Source organism: Pyxicephalus adspersus, chromosome 4 (genome assembly GCF_032062135.1).
Source record: "Pyxicephalus adspersus chromosome 4, UCB_Pads_2.0, whole genome shotgun sequence".
NCBI lineage: Eukaryota > Metazoa > Chordata > Amphibia > Anura > Pyxicephalidae > Pyxicephalus > Pyxicephalus adspersus.
This window is the reverse complement of record NC_092861.1, coordinates 47,409,464-47,427,229: the sequence shown is the minus strand read 5'-3', so window position 1 is coordinate 47,427,229 and position 17,766 is coordinate 47,409,464. Positions and strand designations below refer to the sequence as shown.

Sequence of the window (17,766 nt, the reverse complement as noted above, 5' to 3'; positions counted from 1 at the left end):
CTCTTTTCTCTGTACACCTCCTCTCTCGGTAGTCTCATATCCTCCTTTGGCTTACAGTACCATCTGTATGCTGATGACACCCAAATTTATCTGTCCACCCCTGACCTGTCTCCCTCAGTCCTGGATAAGGTTTCATGTTGTCTTTCTGTCTCATCTCATCATGGATGTCTGACAGATTTCTAAATCTCAATCTGGATAAAACAGAACTCATCATCATCCCCCCCTCAAACGCCAAATCTCCCCCTGACATATTTCTAACTGTTAACAACACTGTTATTCGGCCCTCCCCTCAAGCATGTTGTCTTGGTGTCACCTTTGACTCTGTCCTCTCATTTACCCCCCATAATCAGAACATTTCCCGGTCCGGTCACTTTTACCTGCGCAACGTCTCCAAAATCCACCCCTCTGTCCCCAGAGACCACCAAACTCCTTGTACATGCTCTTATCATCTCTCGTTTGGACTACTGTAACACCCTCCTCTCTGGTATTCTACTAGCCTGACTCTCTCCTCTACAATCTATTATCTATCTCCCCGTCTTTTTCTGTCTCTTAAACCCGCACTACTCCTACCTCCTAGATTGTAAGCTCTTTGGGGCAGGGTCCTCTCCTTCTCCTGTGTCACTTTGTCCTTGTCTTGTGCCTTTCTGTCATTTGCAACCCCTATTTATGCATAATATGTTGGTGCTATATAAATACTGTTTATTATTAATATTATTATTATTATTATTATTATTAATAATAATATTAACAATAATATTATTTGTTTTATGTTTAACAAAATTGGCATACAGTAAAACATTTGAACAAAAGGAGACCCTAAACATATCTGTCCACAGGTAGATGGCTCACCAAGAATAACAGACATCTGGGGTGTTTAAATGAGTGTCCCCTTTGCTGTCATTCCCCTGTAGGGGAATGATTGAGTATTGGGCACAAAGACACTTCCACCAAATGTTTTTAACTTTGGTGATTAAAGGTGCTTTTTTTTTTTTTTTTTAAACAACAATAAGTAACAAATATCTGTTTGCTATTGTTCCTGCTATCTTCCAGCAGATACCTCATTGAGTAGTCTTTGTTTGTTCTCCCCATGGTTTTTGTGGATGTGCCCTCAGAATCCATAAACACATTTACACTTTAATGGCCTCAAGCCAAACAGACCTTTTGTGTATGTGTCAGGAAACCTTCAGCTCCCTATGTCACCTGCTGGTGGCACTGTGGTTTAGCATGCCTTGCATGTGCTTCTACAGGCAACTAGCAGGTGACTTGCTGCAGTCATCTCATTTGGCAATACCTGAGGCTCCTTATTGGTAGGCCTTCATATTCTGGTTTCACATCCCTCACACTACCTTAGGATTGCTTCTGTTTCCTTGTACCTGAATCCTTCATGGTGCTTAGGCCACCTGCTCTCTGAAATCCTGCCCTTGCTTCTGCCCATTGTATATAGTTTGATGTCACTGTTGTTTGCTGTGCTGTCTATTCACTTGCAATAAACACCCTTAATGCGTTCCAGAGTTTGTGGCCTAATAGTGTGTGCTGTTAATGATGGTCTCCCTCGTTTTCCTGCTTGAAGAAATCCTGACACTATGGGCTTGATTTATTAAAGCTCTCCAAGGCTGGAGAGGCTACTATTTTATCAGTGAAGCTGGGTGATCAAGCAAACCTGGAAATGATTTCCTAAATGACATTTACTATTTGTTTTGCACCAGATCCATTCCAGGTTTGCTGGATCACCCAGCTTAACTGATGAAAGTCTATACTCTCTATCCTTGGAGAGCTTTAATAAATCAGACCCAATGTGTCTGTGTGACTGCGATAGGAATAGTAACATAACCACTTAACTAATAAATATATACATGGTTCACTTTTTGCTGTGCTGCCAGCATTGTAAAATGAAGTGAACTTGCAGGGGGTGTAAAAAACAAAAACTGCTTTTATGAAGCGTATTTTTATTTAATTCTACCGGTAGCATTATTTTTAATAATAATTTGGACAGGGGAACAAAAGACTGAAAAAGTTGTTTAATGCTAAAATACACCGGTCAATACAATTATTGGGTATAAAAAGAACATTTATGTTCAATCAAAATTCAGGTTCAGCACATTCTTCCCTATAATGCCTTCCCTATAATGCCATGAGGGGCCAGGGATAGAGCAGGGAACTCTGGGCACCATGTTCAGGGTTACATGTTAAAAAAGCAATTTCATTCACCAATATTAATTTAACAAAAAACTACTACTACTGGTCTATTTCGGACACCCACTAGTCAGTTGGGTCTTCAGTTCTAATATAATATGAAAGCAATGGTGCCTGGGATGACAATGAGTAAATAGAGTTGTGGTATACACCCCTAAAAAGTACAATTATTTGTTTTGAAACCAAAGAATGAGGTTTTTTCATGTATATATATCACAAATCATATCAGGTAAAAGCCTTTAACGCTAGTTAAGGCTTTTAACTTAGATGATTTGTGGTATATACAAGTAGTCCCCGGGTTACATATGATATAGGGACTGTGGGTTTGTTGAATTTGTATGTAAGTCGGAACAGGTAAATTATTTTAATAAATGCAATTAGAACAGATGTTTTATCTCACATTTTTATTAGGCAGCATGGTGTAAGTTACTGTATAAAATCTTCACTGAGTTATATTCACAAACAAAGCAAAAAAAAAAAAAAAAAACTTTATGGAGCCTAGACCTTCGTTAACTTCTGGAGCAAGCTGTGCTTTAATATGCAAAAAGAAACAAATGCAGAGTTTGTCTTGGTTAATAAAGAGTTACAAGATGTTGCAAAAGAGCTCAGTCTCTTCGGTGTTTAGGAAAAGATTTCTTCTGCAAGTCATGCGAACCGCCTCCCCCTCCCTCTATCAAGCATCTATCCTGCACATGAACGAGCAGGGAAACCTGTTCGTATCTAGGAGGCATCCTAATGTTGGATGTCCTTAACTCGGGAAATACCAACTGCTAACTGTAGCTTGGCCACCCAGTAACTGGTTTTGACATAAGCTTTAGGATGACTTTGTAAGCGCAGCAACATTAGGGTTCGCATGAGGTTCAAACCTGTTTTGTCTATCCTTTTGTTTGTACTGTAGTACCGTAGAATAGTATACTGTACATGGTGCTTTCATGTGAACTACATTTTGTTTCTCTGAGAGTTTCAGAACTTATGGAAATAATATTCAATGAAAAAAAAGGAAAAGATCAGAGGAGATTGCCTGGACAGGTCTTGCAAGTCTTCATTTTAGTGTGACTCGTTCATCGTGTCCTCTGTGGGTTAAAACATATTGTGTTATTGCTTTGTTTGTTTCTGGAAATGTGTGTTTTTTTTTAAATACAGCACCACAATGTCACATTTCTGTGTTTTCCCTGCAGTCCTCAGAGCTAGACCAGCCACAATGTATGAGCAAAGAGGAATTCATGGAGAGAACATATGCAGCCGTGGGGCACGGTCTGAAAGAGGAATACGGCGATTTATTTGATAAGATAGATGTGAGTCGCGAAGGTTTCATTGATTGGGACAAATTAACATCCTTCATGCTGCTTGAGCTTTACGAGAAAGATGAACGAGTGAAATCATCAGTAATTCCCCAGTGGAGGGATATTCGCAGCCTCCCATTAATTCACAAGGAAAACATCCAAAAAGTAGTTTATTTGAAAGGTTCTTGCCGCTACGTAACTTTGAGCAAAGATGGATTACTGGGAGTCTGGGGAGAGAATTTAAAACTACAAAGAAGCCTGCGGATTTGCACTGATACTGTCAAGCCAAAAGATTTATGGGCGACGAGCTTGGTGTTTCTGGCCAATGTAAACAAGGTAAATATGGATGTAAATATAAGTAATGCATTTATCAATATGCAGAATGTGGGGAGCCATTGTCTGCTTTATTAATTCTGCCTTTTATGCATCTAGAGCATGGCGCTAGGTGTGCTCTGTGCTGGCACAGCTTAGGAACAGGATCAAGAAATGTAATTGCCAGTCAATGTACAAAGGCTAAATAAACGAGCAATGTCAGCAAGTAATGAAAGGCATAAATCTAATAAAATAAATAAAATCGGTACATCCATTATATGGCACTATGGAGAGGAATACCAATAGGGTTAGAAAACAAAGTACAAAAATGATTCATCCCGACAGTTAATTTATACTTCACTACAACAGCATGCCTATAATTAGAACAGAGGACAGTACAAGTGTCGTCCCATGGATCCAATCAGATTCTTGTCATTTGTTTATGAGGTCATAAATGACACAAACACATGCTGTCATTCTTAAAGTAGAACTGTACCCAAATATATGTTCTGTTCTAAAGGCTTTGCCACATCATAACTACTTGGAACAGAATCTAAAAAAACATGAAAGAGTTAAACAGATTAGTTTAATGAGAGGAGTTTATATAATTAAAAAAAAAAGAAAAAAAGAAGCCTCAAATTGCTATGTAAACAAATCAGGAACACTGCAATGATAAAAGAAATTAGTGAAAGCACACAATGATTTTTATGGCATGTACAGTTCTCCATCTAAACATGATACAACTTAAACATGCAATATTTGTGCTTCTAGCACTATTGTACTGTTGGGAATTGTGTTGTTTATACTGACGCATTGCTTTGGTACAAAGACAGGTAGGATAACTACATGGGAAATTAAAAGTTGTGATGCTTTTCATCTATATTATGCCAGGCTGTAATTCTGTTTTAATTTTTAGCTCTGAGTGAAGCACTACTAATAATAGCTGATTAGTCACAGCTAAAACCTCTGCAACACCAATTACTCCTATTTTCTGAAGCAAAAAAGGAAGTTTTTACTGTCCTATCTATCCCTTTACATAAATATATACACAGTAGTGAAGGTCTTAAATAACATGGCTGCGGAAATTGTTATTTCAGGATCCAGTGGCAGTTGGTCACCAAAATTTACTTTTTTACCCTGCAATACTACACAATAGTTGTTCTTTTATAATTCTAAAAAGAATTGAAGTATCAGGGGTTATAAACCTGGAGAAGATAGACTATCATGAGAGAACCTCGATCATCCATCAAACCTGGAATGGATATGGTCCAGGATCAAAAACATTTGCTTAGATCACCCAGGTTCACTCATGACATTATATTCTCTTCAGTCCTGGAGAGCTTAAATAAATCAGTTTAGGCCCAGTCAGTTTAGGCTGTTCACTTAGCAAAATCAGTGATCGCTGTGCAAGGGATATTATCGTTCACCTTATCTTAATAAATAAGGTAAAGTTCTGCTGACTTCTGATTCCAACCAATCATTTGCAAGCTAAAATCATGAAATCAGTTTTTTACAATTCTTGGTACGTAATTGGGTATTCTTTGCAAAATAATTTTTCACTACATTTACTACATTCAAAATAAAGTTGATAATTAATGTTCATAGAAAATAAACTAAAATTTCTTTCTAACTAATCTTACCTGTATTTGTTTTCACCATGGAGATTGCAGTTGCCTTTACAAGTAAAGAGATTTGCTTCTATGATCTAAACTCAAAGCAGGACCTATTCTGCCAGTATAAACTGCAAGGACTTCCTGGCACACCGATATCTATGGACTACTGGCATGATCCTGACGATGGTAACTTTGCCATCCTGACACTCGGAAATGTCAATGGACAGGTAATTTTCCTAAAATTACGATTGCAACCTAAAGTTGCCTCTGTTATTGGGAGAGGCTATGTTTGTTGAGATAGTAGGGTGGTCAACATTAATACTACAATATACTGACCACTTTCCATCAGCCCCTTCATTCCTAAGATCTCTGTAAACAAAAGAGAATTTCTGCCTGCTATGGTCATTAACAGTATAATCAGTGAACATTTTTTTCTTATGCCTCTCTGCAATCCAAACCCAAACCCATTGTTGGCAAGTAGGCCCCTTCTACATTTCTGCTTTCTTTTCAAGAATCCAAAATACAAGTTTGTCCAAGATGAACCTGCATTTCTTTTCTTAGAAATATTTTTCCTCGACCAGAAGATTCATGCATAGCTGTCCATCTGTAATTTTAGCAGGTTGTTTTAGGCTGGCCAAGCACTATTTTAAAAATAAGATCTCTAGGCTATCCCTCCCTTATTGAAAATCTACATCCAGCTTGGAGATGCAATTAACATTCTCTATATGTATGACCAACCACCTTCTAAGGAGGTTCTTGTGCTTGTTATGCAGCTCAAAACCTCATACAATACAAGACAAACCATAAAACATTGTTAATAGTTGATTATGAATATTTATGTTTGCCCATTTAATTGGAAAAATTTAATATACTTTACAATATAAAGGCAAACTTATCTGTAGCTATGTTAATATTTTTTGCTGTTGTTACAGGTCCATGCTATTTGTTTCACAACAGCTTTGATATCCTTGTTTGAGAGGCCTGCTAATTCTACAGAGGACCAACAGACAACTCTTTACATTGCTTGGAATGAGTTAGTTTCTGGCTTTCACAAATGCTGTAACATAATGAAACACAACCTCCATGAAAACAACTGGGTGCGCCAAGGTGATGTACTTCTGCTCTATTACTTGATTCTATATGCCTGTGTTATGTACATTTTGTGGTAGACCTATATAATGTACTCTTAACCCGGCTCTGGTATGAAAAGAATATGTCTGTGACTGGAAATAACTTTTCCTATGTGAACTAAAAGGAAGCAAATGGCACAGTACCATCAGCTGTGGATCAAAATAATACCAAAATTCAAGAATAATGATAGGATTTCCACATTGCTTTCTGTTCTCTGTTACCCTACCCTAGACTCTGAAAATTGCGATTAGTGCCTTTTTTAATGTGTAAGCATGTGTGTATCCAGCAAAGTGCCAAAATCTCTCTTTTCAGCACAAAGAGCTTTGTGATTGGAGGAAAGCAGGTCAAGTGAAAGCAATCTTGGCCATGGAGGGAAAGCAACGGGAGCTCCATGCTTGAAGAAGAGCCAACTTTCATGGGGTTTCCATTATTTTCACCAATTGTAAAAAGGTTAAAAGAAACCAAAGAGATACACCCTTAAAGAACAAATTATATTTTGCTTTTCTTGCAAATTGGTTATCTTGTAACTGAAGCCACCTTTTTATTTTCATTTTTGTTATAGAAGGGAATGTTGAAAACCCATCAGTGATTCCTGTTTATGTCCCATTGGGGGGATTTCCACTTATTTTTTCCTCTAGACTGAACAGGAAGTGAAAGAATATCTTTCCTATTTGTGGGGATTTCCCTGTCACAAATTGTAATTTTCCTCACTTTTAGTCCCAGTGATAGTGGTCACAGGACTGATAGAACATATTTCTATAACGGAGACACAGATAGCAAAAAAAAACATGAGAACACATCTAGCCCTTGGCTCCTGGACAGCTGCTAAATACACAAAGAAGTAAAAAAAAAAAAAAAAAAAAAAAACTGGAGAGGTGTATTACCCTCTCACCACTCTATCCAAAGCTTTAGTGCTCTAGGTCTTCAAAAAATGTTATCTATCAATTCAACCATGTTTAGTTCCTTTTTCCATTCTTTAATAGGAATGGAATGAAACTGGAGGGAAAGATAGATGAATCGAAGGATAAGAAGTTTATAAATAGACCAATTTAGCTAAAAAGACAGTTTGTTAAAAATAAATCAAGTTTTACATAGGTGTACTTATGATTTATAGGTGTTCTAGAAGAAGCATTTTGTATTTTAGGTATTAGAGAACAGTAGTTTGTTATGAATTATAATGCCTATCATCTGCTTGGGTGAATAAGGATGATATATATTTTATGTATTAGGCAGACAGAGTCACTACAGCTTTCTTCTGCTGCCCTGAACTTTTCAAACAAGATGGCACATTTACATAAAAATAGAATTCTTCAATTCTTTCAGCCATATTACTGATACACTATTTCCCCCTTCTCCTGAATAATATCACAGCACATTTAGCAGCTGGAAGGTTACTGCTAAAGATATGCTTTGGTTTTGCTTCAGATACTTCAGGCAACACATTTCTGCTCAGAAGATGACAATACTTCCCTGTTAACATTGCAGAAATATTGTAATCTAATTGCACAAAGAAGCATACCTGCAATCTCCTGTCTAGTTTGACCTAAAACCCTTTGATTGATATTCCTATTTCCAGTACATTTAGAAAAGGCATGTTCCGTGCATTATGGAGTAATGAAGTAGCACAACGAGACTGCCCATTTTCACAGATAGTTTCAAGAAATGTTTTGCTTCGGTAGAAAAGGTTTGATTAAAAATATGACAGCTTCTTAATTGACCTTAATTGAACTGTAGTACTCTTGTAACATTTTCAATCTGTCATGGTAATAAAGATCATTTTCGGATTTGCTTGACATTTTTCGCTGCTGCAGATGTAACTTCAAATAGCATCTTGCGCAAAACTAATGAGGATATTTCTGTGTTCGCCCGCAGTTAGTTACAGCTCTCATTTAGAGGCTTTTCTGTCGTGTACTACAAGTGACAATAACACAGTGATTCTGGCCTGGAGAGAGAAAGGCAAAACCCATCTGAGGACAACATCACTGAACGTTACAAAGGGAATTAATGGCTTTGACTATGATTCTGGATTAAATATAATTGGTATGTATCAAGGCAGTAAAAGTCTTGTTGTGGTTGAGGTTATCTGTCTATGTGAGATAATAATGCAGTATGTGTCTCTCCTTTTTTTTGATTTTACTAAAGAGGTAGTATTACCCAATTTTTGTCTGCTTTAAAATTTGACAGTTATGGCGAAAGAAACCGCAGTACATATAGTTTGTCTGCCTCTCCTTGCCTCCTGCACAAAATCATTCTGCTTATAGCTTGTCTGCCTCTTCCTGTCTACTTCACATTCCTGTTGTGGGTATAATAATATTATTGGTATTATTAATAATATATAATAAACATATTTATATAGTGCTAACATATTATGCAGCATTGTACATTAAATAAGGGTTGCAAATGACAAACAGATACAGACAGTGACACAGGAGGAGGAGAGGACTCTGTCCAGAAGAGCTAGTATAGCTTGTCCATCTCTTCTTCCTTCTTGGAGATTCCTATTGTAGGTTCAGCTTGTCGGCTTCTTCATGGCTCCTGCACATTCTTATTTTACATATAGCTTTTCTGCCTCTTCATGCCTTTTTCACATTCCTATTTTTAATGTAGCTTGTCCACCTACTTCTGCCTCCTGCACATTCTTATTTTCATTTAGTGTTTCCACCTCTTCATGCCTCCTGCACATTCATATTGTGGGTTTAGCTCAGGGGTGGGCAAACTTTTTGACTCGGGCCACAATGGGTTTTAAAATTTGACAGAGGGGCCGGGCCAGGATCAGAAGGATGGAGTGCCGGAGTGTGAACTAATATAAATGACATGGAAAAACTATTACATAAATGATTTTGGCCCTTAACAGATAGCAAAACATGAATATTTAAGGCTTATTGTACAAATTATTTTCCAAGAGCTTTTTTTTAAAAAACACAGTAGAAAAACTCACCTTCAATGTCAGTGACATCTAATGGAAAACCATTCTTATTGATTATCCCTTGATTATCCCTGTACACACAGCTCCAAGGATGTCACAGTTGTGGCTTTTTCTAAAGACAGAATTAAACTTGGGCCTCTCTCATGTTTTTTCAGCAAACAGCAGCAACAGCAGCTCCTCCCTGACTCTTAGAAAAGTTACAGCTGCAACCCCACAACTCTGGCTGGTGCGCCCCCCCCAGCGGGGTCCTTCTAGGCCGGAATAACAAGCCTAATGGGCCGTAGTTTGCCCATGCCTAGTCTAGCTTGTCTGCTTCTTCCTGCCTCCTGCTCATTCCTTTTTTTTTTTTTTTTTTAGCTTGTCTGCACATTACTATTGTAGGTATATACTGAGCACCTGTTCCTGCCTTCTGCACATTATTGTTATAAGTGTTGCTTGTCTTCATCTCCCTGCCACCTACATATTTCTATTGTGCTAATGGGAATGTGAGATCAGAATTTAGTAGCAAGCTCCAACACTACCCAAATGTACTGTGGTTTCAACAATATCTGAGGGCTTTTTAATGCTTCTGTAAGCAGGAGTTTAATTTATTTTGCTTTTAGAGGCAGAGGGATTGATTTACTGAAAGTATAGTTATATAGTATAGCAAAGTAAATGGTCAGACAACTTAGTAAATAAAATGAAGTTCATGTCAATCACATGCAAGCAAAAATCATTTTTTTGGTATTCAAATTCAGTTTGCTTGCTTTCATTCTAAGTCTCTGGCTTCATATTCTGAACTACTAACATGGAACAAGTATGCGGATCAAAAGTTCTGACCTCACATGCTGCATGTTTGTTGTGGGTCAGTGACTCGGAGAAGATTGAAGACTAAGACAATCAGACAAGAACATTACTAAAAGACAGCTGCTGTATTTCCTTCATGACAGGTTTATATTATAATGGAACTATCCTTTAAAAAAGGAAGTTACATGCAGGCAGGTTGTTTAATGTAGAAGAGACAGGTGATGTCTTCTATAATAAAACATACTTATCTGTTTGCAATCTTTTCTGAAATGTACACTGAACTGGGTATGCACAGCTCAGTGTACAATGCCGGGTATCCTGGTAAACCCCCAGCTGCTGGGAATTTATTAATATCTTTGGCCAATCAGGATGGCCTGAACACCTGAACCTGGAAGAGAACCAGATGAAGATGGCAGCTCTCAAGATGGCTTGAGGAAAGGCGAATGTATTAAAAAAATTGTTAGCAGGTAGGTAAGTTGATTATTTTGTAGAAGAGACATGGCCCAGGACAAACAGAGGATTATAATGTTTAGGCCAACCCACCTGCTGTACATATTTACCCTTTAAATTCCTTTCCAAAGAGAATGAGAGTCATTCCTGTTTAAGTTTGGAGCTGTAGCTTGCAAAGTTTTCTCTCTTAGTATTCACTTATTTTCCCTATGTGACAATGAGTGTCCAAAAATTTAATCCACCAAAAAGCAGTGCAGTCAAGTAAATCAAAGGTATTCTCCCTCCACTCCCAAACCCTTTGCTTTGTTTTTGGCAGCAGTGCAGGGCGGGGAAGATGAGTATGTATCACTGGTAACAGCTGCCTTATATGTGGACCTGTTGCTTTGTCAGGAATGTACTCTTAGTTATGATAATTAGTGTTAAAGTCACTGCCCAAGAAATATGATGCAGCCCAAGAGTAATAGGCGTACAGCTTTCATTTGATCCTTTGAATGCAGGTATATTACTGTGTTGCCGATTTAAATGGAATCTGAGCTCCAGCCTTACCTTCAGTCTTGCACAGTTGTACAGACTCCTTTCCTGTACTGAAACTCTTGCATTACAAGCTGCAGCAATTTGGAGGCCTCTGATTTCTTGGCTCATCTAGCGCTTTCCATGCTCCTCAATCAAGGAGGTTGGAGCATCACATGTGTGTATTACCAAAGATATCATTTTCAGTACAGCATCTTGTTGGCCGCTCCTACCAGTCATGATCTACGTCAGAGTTTCTCAACCACGGTTCCTCCAGAGTTTGCTGGGGGTTCCTTGAGCAATGAGCATTTTTGCCTCTTAGGTCAGTTTAGGTGACACCAATAATCTTTTTGGCTATCTGCAAGGATGACAATTTTCCCACTGGCCAGCAATGTAAGATGCATTCTTCCTACAGACAGCCAAGCTAATAACGGCTTCCCCAAAGACCTGAAAAGTATTTCAAGGGTTCCCCCTTGTTAATAAGTTTGAGAAACACTACTCTGTGCATTGTCTAGAGAAGCACAAATACATTTGTGATGTCCCTGGGTGTGTAATGAAAACAGAAAGGTTTTAGGTAATTATTTTATTACCATGTTGAAGAGGGAAAGGAACCAGAGAAGGCAATTTATAAGCAGATTACACTTTAACTTTATGAAAAATTCAGAATCTTTTCAAATGACCTCCCTAATACAGCAAACATCCTTCTTTATTGGTGCCACCATCTGAATTCCTTCCACTTCACACAAAATACTTTGGGCAGACATTAATGAGATCTGTCTTCTAGATGTATGAAGTCTACAATGACTTAATGAAATTTGTTAGAAGAACAAATTGTAAGAGCTTTGACACAGCTTTCAGATTGTTGCTATAGCAACGACATCTTATTTCCAACACATCATACACTTTCCACCCCAGGCAACATTGTGGTGTGCCTTTGGCTTAGATGTAACTATTATGATTAGCATGTATAAGGTGTGCTTGACATTTCTATTCAGTTCTATATGCCACACTTTAACGTATGATTTTGGTAAATGCATTGCGCAGACAGATGGCTGATAAGAGTAATGACCGCATACATAGAAAAGACTAATATAGGGGGTAATGGAAGGTTGGCACACAGCAAAATGCTGGAAAAATACATTTAATTCTCTCATATTTTCCTGTAATTACATTTAATATCTGTGATGGCATCAAATTCTCAAATTATGTTCAAAAACTGTTTTTTATATAATAAAATTAGATGTAAATTGATGAACAGTTTTTGCAGACCTCTGGACCAGAAGGTGCCAGAAATTCTGGATGTATAGCAGGGCTGCACATCAAATGTTCATGGAGCGATTGTATTTGGGTGAATGACTAATGTGTACTCGTTTCTTTCATTGTTCAGATTCAGTCATAGCTAAATACCCAAACTGCACAACATTCTAATACTTTCAATGTCAGTCAGTACAATGCTGAACACAGAGGCTCCAAGGTGTACCTAAGGCTTCTTTTGTCCTCGACATGGAGTTTTATTGCATCCAACCCACAAAACACCGATACAATGATTTGTTTTGGGGCCTGTTACTGTGTTTCCCACTCTCCCTACACTTGGCCTAAAAATGTCAGAATAGAACTCCTATCCCTGACTCTGGTAACACCTGTGACCTAACTGAAGGCATGAACTTCCATCTCCAAGCTATTAATACCACATCTTCTTCCATGCCACATACATCCGGGTTACCTAACCACCACTCCCCATAACAAATCCCCCCTTGCTGTCCCAATGCCACAGGCTGTCATAGAACTTAACATCTGTGAGAATTCGGTCCCATCTTGTACCCTTCTTTATATAAAGCACCTTCCAGTCTTCCCCAATGCCCCACATTATCTCTGAAACTTACCTCGGAGCAGCTGGTCTGAGGCAGTGGGCTAGTGATAGTATCACTCATTCTGCAATGATCACAGGTGTCAGAGGGATGCCCAAATACATTGGGACTCATTTATTCAAGCTCTCCAAGACTGGAGACCATCATTGGTGAACCTGGGTGATCCAGCAAAGTTGGAATTGATCTGGTCTAGAAATGAAAACCGTTCCTAAATATTAGTAGGGAGAGCAAAAAAGCTAGCTTCTTGGTGTGTGGTGGTGAGTTTGGTGACATGAAGGTGGTGCTGTCATTGTTCTTTGCAGATGTTACAACTCAAAAAGGGTGTCTAGGGTAGTAGTAGCAGGTGCCCCCTAGTGATAGTCTTTATTTTGTGCCCCCCTCCCTTCCCAGGCCTTACTAGATGTGCCTCTGAGCTAGCTCATGGCTTAGAGGTAAAGGATATTAGTGTCATGCATGCACTTTACTGATTACCAGTTGAAACTTTTTGGGATTTTTCAATGTGGGGATTTTCATTAGTGTGGTTGGTTAAATGGCAATGCCAGGCTTTTACCAAATCACTAATATGCAGTTGCTGGGAGAACGGCCAAGCATCTTTCACCACATGGCAGTGTCTTCCTCAACTGCACTAAAAAATACACAAAACAAAGCAAAACATAATTTTACTACAACATAAAAGCCATGGTCATGTTAAATGGGAGTGAGTGTAGGGCCCTGCCATCAGAATACTGGTACAGGGCAGCCAGGAACCCAAACTTTAAAGTGTCCCTAAAATCAGAAAATCATAGGCAGGTGGACAACAGAAGCATCTGATGCTGATGGTACAGCACAAAGACAATCTGACAGTATGAACAAGGGAATTGTGGCTGCGGCTCCAGTGGCTACTTTTTACCTTTCTAACAGAAAGTAAAGGCTCCCTCTAGTGGTGGTCACATGTCAGATTGGCTGGTTTATCCCTACAGGTCAGATGATGCTTTAAGAAGGATTTTACCCATGACACCAGAGCTAAAGTGTGGCAAACACAACATATTTACCAGGCAAAACTATTTTTTTAGCACTTTGTTACTCCTTATTTATGCACCTTTAAGCTTTAAGTGTATGGTTCACTTTAACTACAGACAATTCATTCAGTGTTTGAGGCTGGGATTGTAACTTTTTAAGTTAAATTACCTATAAAGTACAATGCTGTGAATAAATAAATATTGTGAAGCTGAGCAGTGTGCAGGCACCAATGCCTGACCATATTATATATCTATGTTATTTTCTTTCAAGGGGAATTTAAGGTTTATTTCACCTTAGAGACATCAACATACTATACAGTGCACTACAAAAAGCTGTGTTCATATATTGTAGTACCAGAAACTTATTACACAGAAGCAGTTTGCCCACAGTTTATTTCCTATTAAAATTTATGGGAATGTTATCGTCCAGTTACAGTGCTTTGTGCCAAGTTCATGGTTATCGTCAGACAAATACTGTAAAAAATGTCTGCGGAATCTGTATTGTATCCTAAAGCACAATTTAAGCTTATACCATGTTTTCAACTAACAAATACATGCCAGTCACTGCTCTGTACCGTATTGGTTATCCCCTTCCTGTCTAAAAAAAGTAATTATAAATGTTCCCCAACATGATGGAGATATGTTACAAAATATGGCTGCCAATCTTGTCTGTCATTGACTTCACTGAAAAAATCAGCCAGCAGATAAACCTTACCAGTTTCATACAGCAATGGTATCTGCATTGCCATTCATTTAATAGTGTAAATGTCATATGCAATTACATTATTTCAAGAATTTGCTAATTTATAGGCTAATAATTACAAAAAAGTGCAGGGTTCATATTGAAAGAGTGTACTAAACAAAAGCTTTTTCTTTCCTTATAACACTATTAAATATTATGTAGGTATGCAAATTATTATAATTAACTTTCAAGTGCTGATGTTTGCAAATTTTTCTGAGCATCTAGACATCAATGACCTCTAATGTCTGTGGGTGACCCCAGAATTCAGAAGATATCTGAAGAGTTGATATATCTCTGTGCAAAGTCTGTCAGTCAGGTTGAATAATTATAGAACTAGAAATTTCTGCTGTAAGAGCAACTTTCAATGCACATGGGTTTGCTGTTGCTTATTTGTTAACCTGGACCATCAATATCATCGGTGATCTTTGGATTGTTTAATTAGTTGCAAATTAATGTGTGAATACCACTGCAGCCTTAATATAAGCTTTTTAAATATTTATATATGCAAACAGTATTACATCCCTTTCCCCTAGAGTAGCCTACAAATAATTGTCTGTACTGCATTCATGCATTTAATACAGTCAATTAACTAACATGTAGACCTCCGAATTCTGGAAGCAACCCAGAGGAAATTCACATAAACATGGAATTTACAAACACCTGAATGGATCTGATCCCAGGACCCAGAGCTGAAAGGCAACGGTGCTACATACTTTCTAAGTATGGAGAAGATAGACAATCATAAATGAACCTGGGTGATCCATCAAACCTAGAATGAATCTGGTCCAGCACTGAAAACATTTATCAACTAATAGCAAAGTATTTTTAAGAAATCATTTCCAGGTTTGCTGGATCACCTGTGTTCTCTCATGATAGCCTATCTTCTCCAATCATGAAGAGCTTTAAACAATCAGGCCCAGTGTGTTGTACATAATGTTTTATTTGAGACATTACATTGTTATGTTTTATTTGTTTAACTGTTAAACTGTTTGGCTGTAAAGTTATACTAGTCAAAATCATGCAAAGAAGACATAGACCTAACAACATATTACTTAAACTTCAGAAAGTCTTGTGACTTATTCAGTACTTCATCTAGATTTACAGGTTTGCTGGATCACCCAGCTTCACTGATGAATGTGTATCCTCTCCAGCCTGGGAGAACTTTAATAAATCAGGCCCAATGAGTTCGCATATTATCACCAATAATACATAAGATAAGAATACATAACAAGACATACTGTTCAAACATAAATAAATAAATACATATACATGCCATTTATTGCTTTTAATGAACATGTCAACTGTTTCTCTTATTTAGTTGTAGTTATTTTGTCTTATGTTTTCTTTCCCCGTCCAGCAACTGCTGGAATTGATAATAGGATTTGTTTGTGGAATCCGTATGTCACCTCTAAACCCAATGGGGTTCTACAAGGCAACATGGCCAGTGTCTTGACTGTCAAATTCATCTCCAGTCGCAAGCAGCTGTTCAGTTTCTCTAAAGATAAGGTATCTTTATTCTTAGAATAACAAGATTTGGGTGGTAGTTTTACTATATACCTAATTATTCTGCAGACCGCTAAAGAAAATGTTGGCAACGGATATGGATGTTTTTTAAATGACTTGTGTCAGTATCAAAGCACAATTTTTTTTTATAGTCTTTAGTATTTTTTCCAAGAACTATTTCAGGCACCGTTGACTATGAATTATTTATCATGACAGAGGATTTCATTTTTGCAGTGGTTAGCAAAAAAGTGTTTGCTAATTAATGTTTTTTTTTTAACTACCTACCTATTGTACTGATTCTAAGAAGAACAATGTCCAATGAATGGGTAAGTGATAAAGTGTCAAAAACTCTCCAGTTAAAACACAGTATCTGCTCATTTCTTGTTTGTGTTCTTTCAAGCAACCACTTTCTAAAATGATCTGCATGCTCCTCTGGGAGTAGTACTTCTAGTTTTGTGGTAGGAGCAGTAAACAAGCAGTATGATCTCGACCACTGCTCACCTACAATTAAAAGTTCAGTGAGCCTTAGTGCTTGCCTATCTTAAGGTGCATTGCCAACATTTGTCTGTGGGTGTTGCTGTCTTTGCAGGGGTTTTAGTAAAGATCAGATCAAACAGGGAGAATAGGATTGGTGTTTGCATGCTTGATGTGCCAGGTCATACAAAGTTAGTCTTCATCAGCAGTATACAGTATCAAGCAGGGTGGCCACATCAGGAATAAACTGGGGCCATGCAGAATGAAGGTAGCCACCATCAAAAAAGAAGTGTCATGCTCTAAATTTTACTATTAGTTTATAAGCAAGCACAAATCACTTTAATTTTGAAAGTGATTTAAATGACCTTAGGGGCAAATTAGGTACATAATATTATATTTCATTTTAACATTTGAGTTTGGTGACACTAAAAAAAAGTATTTATGTGCCCTCCATGATGCCCCAACTAGGCTTGTCATCTTCTATCTATGAACAGTGAATCTACAAATTAGGGCTCATGTAAGTGATATTTGCATGTCACCCTTACCTAAAGCCAAATGTTTCTAAATGGACATATCTTTAAATAAAAAAACATCATGTTACAACTTGATTTTCCTGCTTTATTGTTCTAGATCAGCTTTTCCCAACCTTTTGAACCTAAGTAACCATTAAAATAATTTTCAGGTATCAGGGGACTTCTATTAAAACCAATTTTTGAGAGTCAATGGGGAGAAAAGCCTCTTAAGTTGTTGGCCAGTGGAAAAAATGCCCCTTACAATAGTGAACAGAATAACACCTTTAAACATACCTAAAAACATAATTGTCATACAGCTGGCTTATCAAGTAGTGTTGGCCCCAGAGCTATCAGCTAGAAGATCAGTCAGTTTCAGTTTAAGGAACCCCTAGCAAATCCTGGGGAATCCTTGGGGTTCCATGGGACCCTGGTTGAGAACTGCTAATATAGATTGTCATTCAGTAT

General features: G+C 37.8%; 1 protein-coding gene across 2 annotated transcripts in view; it reads left to right on the top strand.

Moving 5' to 3' along the window:
• Positions 1-17,766, top strand: part of WDR49 (WD repeat domain 49) — a 55,268-nt gene that overhangs the window by 3,561 nt on the left and 33,941 nt on the right. The window contains exons 1-6 of one of the 2 annotated variants that reach the window (XM_072408057.1): positions 2,246-3,268; positions 3,372-3,812; positions 5,452-5,628; positions 6,334-6,508; positions 8,405-8,572; positions 16,170-16,318. In XM_072408057.1, coding sequence (XP_072264158.1) covers positions 3,399-3,812; positions 5,452-5,628; positions 6,334-6,508; positions 8,405-8,572; positions 16,170-16,318 — 1,083 coding nt within the window. In that variant the 5' untranslated portion in view covers positions 2,246-3,268; positions 3,372-3,398. Of the gene's footprint in view, positions 1-2,245; positions 3,269-3,371; positions 3,813-5,451; positions 5,629-6,333; positions 6,509-8,404; positions 8,573-16,169; positions 16,319-17,766 lie in introns of those variants that run through there. The other variant, XM_072408056.1, reaches the window with a different exon arrangement.